The sequence below is a fragment of the Martes martes genome, assembly GCF_963455335.1.
Source record: "Martes martes genome assembly, chromosome: 14".
Lineage (NCBI taxonomy): Eukaryota > Metazoa > Chordata > Mammalia > Carnivora > Mustelidae > Martes > Martes martes.
In genome coordinates, this window is record NC_137902.1 from 27,985,079 (window position 1) to 27,999,320 (window position 14,242).

General features: G+C 39.1%; 1 protein-coding gene across 2 annotated transcripts in view; it reads left to right on the forward strand.

The window, feature by feature from the left end:
* CHUK (component of inhibitor of nuclear factor kappa B kinase complex) overlaps window positions 1-14,242 on the forward strand; it is a 43,899-nt gene that overhangs the window by 24,459 nt on the left and 5,198 nt on the right. For both annotated transcript variants that reach the window (XM_080823258.1, XM_080823259.1), the window contains exons 14-17: window positions 999-1,060; window positions 5,718-5,827; window positions 7,056-7,105; window positions 13,978-14,074. In XM_080823258.1, the coding sequence (XP_080679384.1) occupies window positions 999-1,060; window positions 5,718-5,827; window positions 7,056-7,105; window positions 13,978-14,074 (319 nt within the window). The remainder of the gene's footprint in view (window positions 1-998; window positions 1,061-5,717; window positions 5,828-7,055; window positions 7,106-13,977; window positions 14,075-14,242) is intronic.

Here is a 14,242-nt window from a genome sequence, read left to right on the forward strand (position 1 = left end):
TGAATCAGTTTACCCACTAGAGCTGGTCCTATGATTGATGTTTTATTTCTATTTGTGTATAATAGGCATTCTGGTGAGTGACAAAACACTATAATTTTTTCACCAGATTATCTCTGACTAGTCATTTGTGTATCTTATACAAGGGTTGAAAAAGAATGACGTAGACCTGTGTACTGATATTAAAAGATCACTTAGGTCTTTAATGGCAATGATGTTTTAAGTTGGGGAAAAAAAAAATCAAAGAAAGAAAAGCATGTAGAGATAGTTTCACTTGTGAGGGAAAAGGTCATGTGTCTATGTAACAAAAGATTAATGTAAGATCCTTAGAGTGGAGAGGAGGAAAAGAGACTTTTCTTTGTATATCCTTTTATAGTGTTTGAGTTTTAAAAAAATCATGTTCATGTATTACTTTGTTTTTTCATTTTTAAGAGAAAACTATTTATATTGGTTTCTTAGGGGTGCCATAACAAGTTACTATAAATTGGGTGGCTTAAAACCACAGAAATTTACTGTCTCACAGTTCCAAAGGCTGAAAATCCAAAATCAAGGTTTTGGCAGGGTCATGAGCCCCTTGAGAGCTATGGGGAAGAATACTTCCTTGCTTCTTCCTTGCTTCTCATGGTTTGCCCACAGTCCTTGGCTCCTTGGATTACAGCTGCAGCCCTGTAATCTCTGCCTCTGTTATCAACGTAGAGCTCTCCCTTCTTATATCTGGGTCTCTGTATCTCTTCTCTTCTTATAAGGATATTAGTCATACTGGACTAATCAACCCTACTCCAAGATGACCTCATCTTAATTTAGCTAATTGCATCTGTAATGACCCTGTTTCCAAATAAACTCACATTCTGAGGTTCTAAATTAGGACTTCAACATATCTTTTTGGGGGACAATTCAACCTATAATGTCATTTCTGATGTTGATATGGCAAGAAAGTAGATAGGTCAGTAATTAAAGGTATGGCTGTTTCTGACATAATCAATTAAGACTTTTTTTTTTAGCCTCAGAAAAAATGTTAAAAGCATGGAAGGAAATGGAAGAAAAGGCTGTCCATTATGCTGAGGTAAGATCACTAGTTCATCCTTTTTTTTTTTTTTTTAAGATTTTATTTATTTATTTGACAGAGATCACAAGTAGACAAGCAGGCAGAGAGAGAGAGAGGGAAGCAGACTCCCTGCTGAGCAGAGAGCCTGATGCGGCACTCGATCTCAGGACCCTGAGATCATGACCTGAGCCGAAGGCAGTGGCTTAACCCACTGAGCCATCCCCTCACTAGTTCATTCTATATGCTTATTAATTCCTGAGGTCTCTCTTAGAAATTGTCTTTGGTTTTGGTATGTAGAATATTTTTCATGTTATTCCTGAATATCAGACAAAAATCTAGTAGATGCTTTGTGTGTGTAGAGAGAAGTACCATAGTTGATTTAAAAAAAAGGGGCTTTGGGCAAATGAGATAAAACTGAAACCTCACTAAACTTCAGTTTCCATATTATATTATGTGGACTTTTTAGTAGGTTTATGCAGGTTAAATGGGAGTACATAATAAATGGTAGTTATTGCTTTTATTTTTATGAGTGGTTTTTTTTTTAACTTTAATTTTTTATTACGTTATGTCAGTGACCATACAGTACATCATTAGTTTTTGATGTAATGTTCCATGATTCATTGTTTGCATATAATACCCAGTGCTCCGTGCAATATGTGCCCTCCTTAATACCCATCACTGGGCTAACCCATCCCCCTGCCCCCATTCCCTCTAAAATCCTCAGTTTGTTTCCTGAAGTCCATAGTCTGTTATGGTTCATCTCCCCCTCCGATTTCCGCCACTTCATTTTTCCCTTCCTTCTCCTAATGTCCTCCATGCTGTTCCTTATGTTCCACAAATAAGTGAAACTATATGATAATTGACTTTCTCTGCTTGACTTATTTCACTTAGTGTAATTTCCTCTAGTTCCATCCATGTTGATGCAAAAGTTGGGGATTCATCCTTTCTGATGGCTGAGTAATATTCTATTTTATATATGGACCACATCTTCTTTATCCATTCATCTGTTGAAGGGCATTTCAGCTCTTCCCACAGTTTGGCTGTTGTGGACATTGCTGCTATGAACATTGGGGTGCATGTGGCCCTTCTTTTCATTACATCTGTATCTTTGGGGTAAACACCCAGTAGTACAATTGCTAGTCATAGGGTAGCTCTGTTTGTAACTTTCTGAGGAACCTCCACACTGGTTTCCAAAGTGGCTATACTACCTTTCATTCCCACCAACAGTGAAATAGGGTTCCTCTTTCTCCACAACCTCTCCAACATTTATTGTTTCTTGCCTTGTCGATTTTTGCCATTCTGACTGCTGTAAGGTGGTATCTTAGTGTGGTTTTGATTTGAATTTCCCTGATGGCTAATGAAGGTGAACATTTTTTCATGTGTCTGTTAGCCATTTGTGTGTCTTCTTTGGAGAAGTATCTGTTCGTGTCTTCTGCCCATTTTTGACTTGATTATTTGTTTTTTGGGTGTTGAGTTTGAGAAATTCTTTATAGATCTTGGATATCAGCTTTTTGTCTGTAGTATCATTTGCAAATATCTTCTCCTATTCCGTGGGTTGCCTCTGTGTTGTTGACAGTTTCTTTTGCTGTGCAGAAGCTTTTTATCTTGATGAAGCCCTAAAAGTTCATTTTCACTTTTGTTTCCCTTGCCTTTGGAGACATGTCTTGAAAGAAGTTGCTTTGGCCAGTGTCGAAGAGGTTACTGCCTATATTCTCCTCTAGGACTTTGATGGATTCCTATCTCACATTGAGGTCTTTCATCCATTTAGAGTTTATCTTTGTGTATGGTGTAAGCAAATGGTCAAGTTTCATTCTTCTGTATATAGCTTTCCAATTTTCCCAGCACCATTTATTGAAGAGACTGTTTTTTCTCCATTGGATATTTTTTCCTGCTTTGTTGAAGATTAACTGACCATAGAGTTGAGGGTCCATATCTGGGCTTTTTATTCTGTTTCACTGATCTATGTGTTTGTTTTTGTGCCAATACCATGTTATCTTGGGGATCACAGCTTTGTAATATAGCTTGAAATCAGGCAATGTGACGCCCCTAGCTTTTTCTTTTTCAACAGTTCCTTGGTGATTTGGGGTCTTCTTTGTTTCCATACAATTTTTAGGATTATTTGTTCCAGTACTTTGAAAAATGCCATTGGTATTGATCAAAATGGTGTTGAAAGTATAGATTGCTCTGGGCAGCATAGACATTTTAACAATGTTTATTCTTCCGATCCATGAGCATGGAATGTTTTTCCATCATTTTGTGTCTTCTTCAATTTCTTTCATAAATGTTCTGTAGTTTGTGGAGTACAGATCCTTCACCTCTTTGGTTAGGTTTATTCTAAGGTATCTTACGGGTTTTGGTGCTTTTGTAAATGGGAGCAATTCCCTAATTTTTCTTTCTGCAGTTATATTGTTAGTGTATAGGAAAGCAGCTGATTTCCGTGCATTGATTTTGTATACTGCCACATTACTGAATTGCTGTATGAGTTCTAGTAATTTAGGGGTGGATTCTTTTGGGTTTTCCACATAAAATATCATGTCATCTGTGAAGAGAGAGTCTGATTTCTCCCTCCCCTCACTCCCCACGTTTTCCCCTAACTTTATAAATCTTATTCTTGGATTTCATTTTGGCTGGTTTTCTTGGTGTGGTGGCTTCCAGTCACTCCAAATTTTCTAAGGGTGCATCTTGCCTGGAAGGTGGTTGATATTTTCAACTCTATATATTCCCTCAACCACCCCTCAACAGAATGACTAGGAGGAGGAATTTCCAACAAAGAAAAGAATCAGAGAAAGTGGCTTCTCCCATGGACCTAAATGGGTATGGATATAAGCAAGTAGATTTCAGGGTTACAGTTATGAAGAAATAGCTAGGTTGGGGAAAACCATTAAAGGCAACATAGATTCTTCAAGGGCAGAAATGATAGCTAATCATGCTGAACTTAAAAATGCTATGAACGAAATGCAATCTAAGCTAGATACTCTAACAGCTAGGGTAAATGAGGTAGAAGAAAGAATTAGTAATGTAGAAGACAAACTGATAGAAAGGAAGGAACAGGAGTCCTGGAACAAACACCTTAAAATCCATGAAAACAGAATTAGAGCGATGCCATGAAATGTTCCAATGTCAGAATTATTGGGATCCCTGAGAGGGGAATGGGGAGAGAAAGAGGACTAGTAGATATATTTGAGCAAATTGTAGCTGAGAACTTCCCTAATCTGGGGAATGAAACAAGCATTCGTGTCCTAGAGGCAGAGAGGACACCTCCCAAGATCAAGAAGAACAGTCCAATGCCCCGGCATATAATAGTAAAACTCAACAAATCTCAGAATCAAGGAAACCTTTTTTTTTTAATTTGACAGAGAGAGATCACAAGTAGGCAGAGAGGCAGGCAGAGAGAGAGAGGAGGAAGCAGGCTCCCTGCTGAGCAGAGAGCCTGATGCGGGGCTCGATCCCAGGACCCTGGGATCATGACCTGAGCCGAAGGCAGAGGCTTTAACCCACTGAGCCACCCAGGCACCCCTCAAGGAAACATCCCTAAGGGCAATTAAGGGGTAGAGATTCCTTACATACAGAGGGAAGAACATCAGAATAACGTCAGACCTGTCCACAAAGACCTAGCAAGCCAGAAGGGGCTAGCAGGACATATTCAGGTACTAAATGAGAAGAACATGCAGCCAGGAATACTTTATCTGGCAAGGCTGCCATTCAGAACGGATGAAGAGATACAGAGTTTCCAGGACTGGCAGAAACTGAAAGAATATGTGGCCACTAAGCTAACCCTGCAAGAAATATTAAGAGGGGCTCTGTAAAAGGAGAAAGACCCCCGAAGTGATATAGAACAGAAAATTACAGAGACAATCTATAGAAACAAGGACTTCACAGGCAACATAATGACAATAAAATCATATCTTTCAGTAATCACTCTCAACGTGAATGGCCTAAATGCTCCCATGAAACAGCACAGGGTTGAGGTTGAATAAAAATACAGGACCCATCCCTACAAGGGACTCAATTTGAGTGGTTTAGATAGGATAGCTATACATCCTGGTTACCTGAAATGGTCCCAGTTTATACCTGCCTTGCCATAATTACTCCCTTTTACTCTCAAAATTATGCTTGTTTGAACAATAAATTCTATATGTGGTCATGCTGGTTATAGTTCATTGTCTTGGAGGCATATTCCTTCCTCAGCTGTTAAATCTGTCCATGGTCCCACTAAATTGTTACTCTCCTGAATGCCAGTACTACCTGAAGGACGTGGGTAAAGCAGTTTATATCCTTGGGTAGGAAACCCATTATCTTTATCTTTCTGCATTCTTATTCAAGGCAGTTGGGCACAAGAGGCTGTGAAGATCATAAAGCTGAGATACAGCAGTTTTGGCGGTCACTTTTTCTCTGTCTTGTTAGTGACACCTCTGTCTTTTCTGCTTCTCAGGAGGAGAAAGCAAATGCTAGTAATTTACTGTTGTCAGAAGAGAAAAGAGAGAAGCATGGGTATTAAGTCTGTCCTTGTATGAAAGATTTTCAGAATCTGAAAGATAAAAAAGCTTGAACAAAGTCAGTGTTTCATGTTAAATCATTTAGTTCTCCTGCTGTTGCAGCAAATCATTCTCTGAGTTCTTTTCTGTTTTGTGTGGTGGTGAGCCTGTAATTTCTTTTGTGTTTCATCATATTTTAGGTGGGTGTCATTGGTTACCTGGAGGATCAGATCATGTCTCTACACACTGAAATCATGGAGCTGCAGAAGAGCCCTTATGGAAGACGTCAGGGAGACTTAATGGAATCTCTGTAAGTAAGGAAGTCTTGTGTTGCTGGTATGGATGTCTGTAATTTTTTTGTCTCAGGTGGTACTTTCTGCGTGTATCTGGCAGAGTAAACCTATATTTTTCCTTTTCCATAGATTTTCTTTCTCCAAATATATTGCCATAATTTAATTAATTAATTAATTAATATTTATTTTAAAGATTTTATTTATTTATTTGACACAGAGAGAGACAGCGAGAGGGGGAATGCAAGCAGGGGAAGTGGGAGAGGGAGAAGCAGGCTTTCCGCAGAGCAAGGAGCCCAGCACAGGGCTTGATCCCAGGAATCTGGTATCATGACCTGATCTGAAGGCAGACGCTTAATAACTGAGCCACCCAAATGCCCCATTGCTATCATATTTTAAAAGGAAGTTTTTCTTAGTCACAGAAATTTTGGAAATAACTTCAGGGATGACCTTTGCCTTTTTTTTTTTTTTTAAAGATTTTATTTATTTATTTGATAGAGATCACAAGTAGGCAGAGAGGCAGGCAGAGGTGGGTGGGGGAAGCAGGCTCCCTGCTGAGCAGAGAGCCTGATGTGGGGCTTGATCCCAGGACCCTGGGATCATGACCTGAGCCGAAGGCAGAGGCTTTAACTCACTGAGCCACCCAGGTGCCCCGACCTTTGCTTTTTTAATCAAAGCATCGTTTCATGTGAGTGTTAACAGGTTTTCAAGTATTCTAAGTTACAAACTGTTGCCCTACTTACCATAGTTCTAGCCCAAGTTATGTCCATTAAATGCCCTAAATGAGGTTAACTTCCTAAGTGTCTGGATAGAAATTTAAAAATTTTACCCTAATCACAGGCCTTCATTTTTGCCCATTTAAGTGTTTCTGATGCAGAGATGTTGTATATGTGATGGTAGATCAGAGCAGATATGAAGTATATTAAACTTTGCATTTTTATTAATTTTTAAAATTTTTTAAAAAATATTTTACTTTTAAGTAATCTCTACCCCCAGTGTGGGGCTTGAACTCATGACGCCAAGATCAAGAGTCGCATGCTTTGCTGACTGAGCCAGCCAGGTGTACCTAAACTTTGCATTTTTAGATCTTGCTTATTACCCAGTGAAATGCTGTGTAAAATGTTTGTTGGCAATATGTATTTGCTTTAAAATAGGTTTATACTCTATTCAAATAATATTGTTCATTTCAAGTTGTTTATTAGTCATTGAGTTATCTTCACTTTTGGAAGCATGTTTTCTCTTTCGTAGGGAACAACGTGCCATTGATCTGTATAAGCAGTTAAAGCACAGACCTTCAGGTAAGACACTTAATCACTGTGCACAAAGGCATTTTAGGAAACCATCACAAACTTAACAAATCCAGGGGATTGGATTTTTAAAAAAGCTGCAGAATAAACTCCAGTTTTGGTATTGCCATAGAGCTGTTTATGTTAAAACAGCTTTTAAGTTGGTGAGAATTTGAGAGATTAGGAAGGCAAAGTAACAAGAAAATTGAGATAGAAAACTTTCTAAAGGGAAGTGAAAGGAAGGAATGAAAGAGAAAAAAGGAACTCAAAGAAAGGGAAGAAGAAGCAAGAAAATGTGAGGAAAGATGGAAAAAATAAGTGCTGCTTAAGATTAGAGAAGTTGAAAAGAATTTGGTACAGTGAGTTCAGGTGTGGAGTAATTAGAGGGAAGGCCCATGTTCTAGGCCAAAGTAGCATACCTTGAAAGTGATGCCTTCATCTGCATCTGGTTACTGCTTATTTCATTGGCAAAACAATTCCTGTCGAATGTGTGCTGAATACAGAACATGGAATAAAGAACATGGTCTGTTGCCAAGAGCATTGGAGCTTGGATTCTTGACTGGGCAGCTTACTGACCAAGTACCTAATTTTCTTTCTTTCTTTCTTTCTTTCTTTTTTTTTTAAAGATTATTTATTATTTGACAGACAGAGATCACAAGGAGGCAGAGAGGCAGGCAGAGAGAGAGGAAGGGAAGCAGGCTCCTTGCTGAACAGAGAGCCCGATGTGGGGCTTGATCCCAGGACCCTGGGATCATGACCTGAGCCGAAGGCAGAGGCTTTAACCCACTGAGCCACCCAGGCATCCCTCTGATTTTCTTGTATCTAATTTTCCTCTTCTGTAAAATGGGGCTGAAACCTCGCTTTCCTAATTCAGTGAGTGTGTGTAGCAGTGTATTTGGGAGGTGTTTTGTGAAAATGCCTTGAGAAGTATAAAGTATTATGTATTTGCGAGATACTATCCTCTGTTAAAAATCGATTTGTTTTGACGGGTTATAGAAGAAATAAAAGGCTAAGCCTGTGCCTTAATTTCTTAATTTGCTATATGTACCTAAATTACCAATAAGTAAGTAAAATAAAAGACATGTTTTATACTTTAAAATTTACAAAGGTGCAAATTAATATCCATCCATATGAAATTCTATCTTAACAAATAATGTGATCTCCTCTACATTGGTTTTTATTGGAGGGGAATTCATTCAGTTTATTCCTATAGACATTTATGAGGTATATATAAGATAGGCACCCAATGCTGCCTGGGGTCAGGGATGGTTAAAGGAGGTTATTGCAGGAGATGACATCTGAGATAAGCCTTAAAGGGTTAAGTAGTAGGGAAAGGAGCTGGGTTCTTGGATGTACAAGTATAGTGAGTAAAGACACATATGTGTAACACTTAGCATGTTTGAGGAAATGCAGTGACTGGATTGTAGAGTTTCGGGGGAGAGGCTGGATCAGATGTGACTGGATCATAAAGGATCTGGTCTGTTATGATAAAGAGTTTGGATTTCATCATGATAGCAAAGAGAAACTTTAACATGTTTTAAGCAGGGGAATGGCATGACCAGATGAGCACTTCAGAAGTACGGCTTTGGTAACATTGCACATAGTGTGGCTAGACTGAAGATAGGCATTGGTTATGAGGCTGTTGAAATAATCATAACTCAGTATAGGGTGGGCCATGAGCTAAGGCAGAGAGCCTGAATTGTGGAGACTGGGTGAGAGGAAGGTAAAGGCAAGAGAGACATTTAGGAGGTAGAATTGATAGTGTTGGGTGATGGATTGAATATGGATGGCTGGAGCTGGAGTAGGGATGCCTCCCAAGATTCTGGCTATGGCAGCTGGGTGCATGGTCAGTAGGACCACTCGCCATAAAGGCAAGTATAGAAAGGATGGCAGACCTGATGGAAAAAGAAGATGAATTCATTTTTGTACATGTTGATGTTAGGGAGTCAGTGGGATATTAAAGTAGAGATGTCTAATAAACAGTATTAAATACATATATGTGTGTGTGTGTGTGTGTGTGTGTATATATGTAGGTACGTGTATGTATGTATGTATACAGAAGTACACATATACATACATGTACATGTGTATATGGAATTAGTAGAAAAGTTGGGGCTAGATATTTAGCTATTTGGGAATGATCAACCATAGGACTAAAGTGATCATCTTGAAAAAGTAAGTTGAGGAAGGAAGCCAAAGATGGAATCTCAAAGAATATCAACATTCAGGAAATGGCTAGAAGCAGAAGAGCTGCCAGAGAAGATTGGGAAATGACCACAATATATAGAAGGAATGATATGATAGGAACAGGACAGAGAGAGTTTCAAGAAGAAAGTGATCAGTGGGGTGAAATGCTGCAGAGGTATGGGTAATAAAAAGTGATGTAAACATACATTCAACGTAGCAGTTTGGACATCATTGTTGATCTTGGCAAAATATGGCCTTTTGGGAACAGAACTCAGATTATGGGAGGCTGAGGGAGGAATGAGACAGGAAGAAATAGAGAAGTCAGTCTAGACCAGCAATTCCCAAATCGTGGTTCATGAACCCCATAGGATCGATGAGGACAAAACTATTTTCATAACACCAAGACATTTGTCTTTTTCACTATGTTGACATTTTCACTGATGCTGTGAAAAGCATTGGTAGGTAAACAGCTTATACCTTACTTAGCATGGATCATGGCACTAGTACCAAACTATATAAGTAGTCATATTTTTCACCATTATGCAGTCACAGTTAAAAAAAAAAAAAGTTCATTTAAGTATGTACTTGATAAGTAGTAAGAATTCTATTTAAATCTCAACCTTTGGGTACATGTCTTTTCAATATTCTGTGTGATGAAAGGGGAAGTGCCCCTAGAGCACTTCTGCTCCATACTGAAGTCTGCTGTTTTTCTCAGGAAAGCCACTGTGCAGGTGTCTTCTCAAAAGTTAATGAAGCATGACTGTCATTTTAAGGGAAAAAACGTTAGTTGGCAATGATAAAATTCCATATTTCAAGCAAAAAAATAGAATTTAGGAAAACTTGTATCCATCAACTGAAATTTGTCAGCTTTTCAGTACCTAAACTATTTTTGATGAGACCAGTGGTGATATTAAAAAGACTTGCAAAAAGGTAAAACAAGGCTAGTTTTCTCACTAACAAATTTTGGAAAATAGTTATTTTTAATAAAAATATGTTTCACAGGTAATGAGTTTTTTGTTATTTTTAAGTAAATAAATATTTTTAAACTTCTCAGTTTAATTCCCAAAAAACACTTTCGGGTTCTTAAGAATTTTTGAGTGTACACGGGTCCTGAGACCAGTAAGTTTTAGAACTGCTTATCTAGGCTATTCTTTTCAGAAGCTTTGCCGTTAAGGAAAGAAGAGGTGAGGAGCCAAAAGAGATAGATTCCGGGAGGTCAGTCTTCAGAAGGTAGACTCAAGCATATTTAAGTGCTTGGGCCCAAAAGCCTGTGGAAAGGGAGGTCCCTAAACAAGCTTGAGAGGCTGACTCAATTAGGCTTGCTTCCACTGATATTAGAGGGATTGTCAGTGCAGATACTGACACTTCTGTGGGTGTAGGGGTTGGAAGGTGGGGATCTTACTGTCTTGTGGCCACCCATCCTGAAGTAAGAAGTGGAGTTAGCTGTTAACAGAAGAGGTGATGGGATTAACAGAGGAAGTGATGACTACATAGATTTAAAGAGTATGCTGAAGATTTTTTTTTTTAAGATTTTATTTATTTATTTGACAGACAGAGATCACAAGCAGGCAGAGAGAGAGAGGAGAAAGCGGGCTCTCCGCGGAGCAGAGAGCCCGATGTGGGGCTCGATCCCAGGACCCTGGGATCATGACCTGAGCTGAAGGCAGAGGCTTGTAACCCACTGAGCCACCCAGGCGCCCCTATGCTAAAGATTTTTAAAAGGTGCAGTGGAAGATGTTGCTGATCCAGAACATTTATTAAGAATCCAGAGCAGTTGGGGTACCTGGGTGGCTCAGTGGGTTAAAGCCTCTGCCTTCAGCTCAGGTCATGATTCCAGGGTCCTGGGATCAAGCCCCGCATCAGGCTCTCTGCTCAGCAGGGAGCCTGCTTCCTCCTCTCTCTCTGCCTGCTTCTCTGCCTAGTTGTGATCTCTGTCTGTCAAATAAATAAAATAAAATCTTTAAAAAAAAAAAAAAAAGAATCCAGAGCAGAGGGGTGCCTGGGTGGCTCAGTTGGTTAAGTGACCACCTTCAGCTCAGGTCATGATCCTGGAGTGCCAGGATCGAGTCCTGCATCAGGCTCCCTGCTCAGCGGGGAGTCTGCTTTTCCCTCTTCCCTCTCATACTCTCTCTCTCTCAAGTAAATAAATAAAATCTTAAAAAAAAAAATAAAGAATCCAGAGCAAAAGTGAAGACCTGTGAATTAGTAGTGACGACAGAGGAAATGGTAGTATAATTTTTTTGTTGGTGGTGTTTAGTGGCTTGGCTGTAGAAACTGATGGAGCAGATAGTAAGACTTATCCAGGCTTAGGATTTTGCTCATAGAAGACAAAAAAGTTCACGGTATTGACAGAAAGTGATATAAGTAATAGAAGTTATGGTTAGAATAAAATAATTGAAACTTAAGATTTCAATAGAGCAAGTCTAATTCTTTTTTCCCTTTAATCAGTAGTACTCCTAGTCTTCTGGCCAGTGAATTGGGTATTGCAGATAAAGAGAGATAGAAGTCCATCCATTGGGTCAGTCAAATTAACTTCCTGTAGTCAGTGATAGCATCTGTTTGACTTCTTGTTGTTGTTACTATTGTTGTTATTATTAAGGATTTTAAGTAATCTCTACACCCAGTGTGGAGCTCAAATTCATAAAACCGAGATCAGTCGCACACTCCACCGACTGAGCCAGCCAGGCACCCCTGGATTATTATTATTATTTTTTTTAAAGATTTTATTGATTCATTTGACAGAGATCACAAGTAGGCAGAGAGACAGGCAGAGGGGGTGGGGGAAGCAGGCTCCTTGCTGAGCAGAGAGCCCGATGTGGGGCTCGATCCCAGGACCCTGAGATCGTGACCTGAGCCGAAGGCAGAGGCTTAACCCACTGAGCCACCCAGGCACCCCAACCCTGGATTATTTTTATAAAAACTTTGCAGTAGCCCTGTCAGCATACTAGCATATCATAGAGCCTATAAATAAATTTGCTATCTGGGTAGCTTCTTTGAACTGATCATTATCTTGAGTGACAAATTAGTTGTAACAAGAAGTTTCATCTATTGTTGGAGCTTATGTAATCATACTTGATACATGGTCTCTGATGTCTTTTCTAGCTTAGAGTTGACTTGAGATTCTTATTAAGCTAAAAATGGTGAAAAACAACTTTTTTCATTTTTGTATGCTGGAGAAGGTGAATGTTCTGAGGTCTCTGACCATCTAAACAAGCTAACTATATGGGGAAGCTTTTCTGGTCTGTGGGATTTAGGAAGGAGTGCTGTTGGGAGAGGAGCCTGTTTGGAACCTCTGTATTTCAGTGTTAGTAAGGGAGAGACAAAGAGGGACAGGTGTAGGGAATAAATTTGGGCTATGAGGGAGAGGTCTTTGCAGTGATAACAAAGGATCCTGAACTTTCTAAAAACCTTTTGGGATTCCCCTTTCATAGTAAAATGTGGGTAATAATAGTAGCCATCTCACAGGACTCCTATGAGTGTTAAATGAGAAGTGTTAAGTATATAATAGCAAATAATATTTTTGCATTGGGATTAATTATTGTCCAGGGAAATAACCAGCATGATCTATGAGCAGTCTTCCAGTTTTAAAAACTTTGAATACAACTTTCTGAAATATAACAATGCTTTTTTGTTTTAGAGACAGGGAGATAGCACAGCCTGGACAAAGGGAAAGGGAGAGAGAGAGTGTAGAGCCTGACATAGGACTCAGTGTCATGACCCTGAGATCATGACCTAAACGAAATCACCGACTGAGCCACCCAGGCACCCTGGTTTTTTTGGTGGTGGTTATTATTTTGTTTTGTTTTTTAATTGAGGTACGTCGCCTATAAACTGTAGAACTCACTCACAGTTTCCACACAGCTATCCTATTTGAGGACATTTGCCATCATCCAGTTTACATTATCATACTGTCCTCAAACTGAACTTTCAACATCTGCAGGTCCTTTTATTAGTGCATCAGATTTGCCTTACATCGTCAGGTTTTTTTTTTTCAAAGTTTTCATGGGCTGTAAACAGATGGATAAACATAAAATCCCAAGCAACCTAGATGGAAGAAGGGCCTCCTTCTTTTGAACCAGTGAAAATTTGATGAATTGTCCTATTTTTTTTGTTCTTTTTTTTTTAAGATTTTATTTATTTGACAGAGAAACAGAGAGATAGAGAGATCACGCACAAGTAGGAGGAGTGTCAGAGAGAGAGGGAGAAGCGGGTTCCTAGCTGAGTAGGGAGCCTAGTGTGGGGCTTGATCCCAGGACTCGGAATCATGACCTGAGCTGAAGGCAGATGCTTTATCGACTGAGCCACCCAGTCACCCCTGTCCTGCTGTTTTTAAATAAATGATGTTAATCATCCAAGGGAAGTTGATCTTTCAGCCAGAAAGCTGCATATGTATCTGGGATTTGGGTTAATATGGGTTAAAGATGGGTAAACATATTCTTCTCAAAACAGGCAACTAAGTTCTGTGAAGATAACAGTGATAAATTTAAATATGCATTATACACAGACAAACATGCTTTGTTTTTAGATATATAATTGTTCATATAATATATTATCTTAAATTTTTAATCCAGTTTTAAATTTAAATGGAGATGCTTATTAATTAAAACTAGCTCCAGATTTTTAGGAATTTTTTTATTTGGAGGCTAATGTATTTATTCAGAAGACAGGTTATACCCACTGACTGAGATCTTTTATAGATCAGTACTACAGCGACAGCACGGAAATGGTGAAGATCATTGTGCATACTGTTCAGAGTCAGGACCGGGTTCTCAAGGAGCTGTTTGGTCATCTGAGGTAGAAAAGTTGTTTTATTTCCTACGGAAAAGCCAGGGTACTTTTATAATTTTCCTTTCAAAGAGTAATATTCCTTTTTGGTAAATATAGTAGACCTAGGAAGATACCTGGCAATTCTTTGGGTGGTTTGACCCCAGTTGTGTCCCATCTGTATACATCACTGTGGAG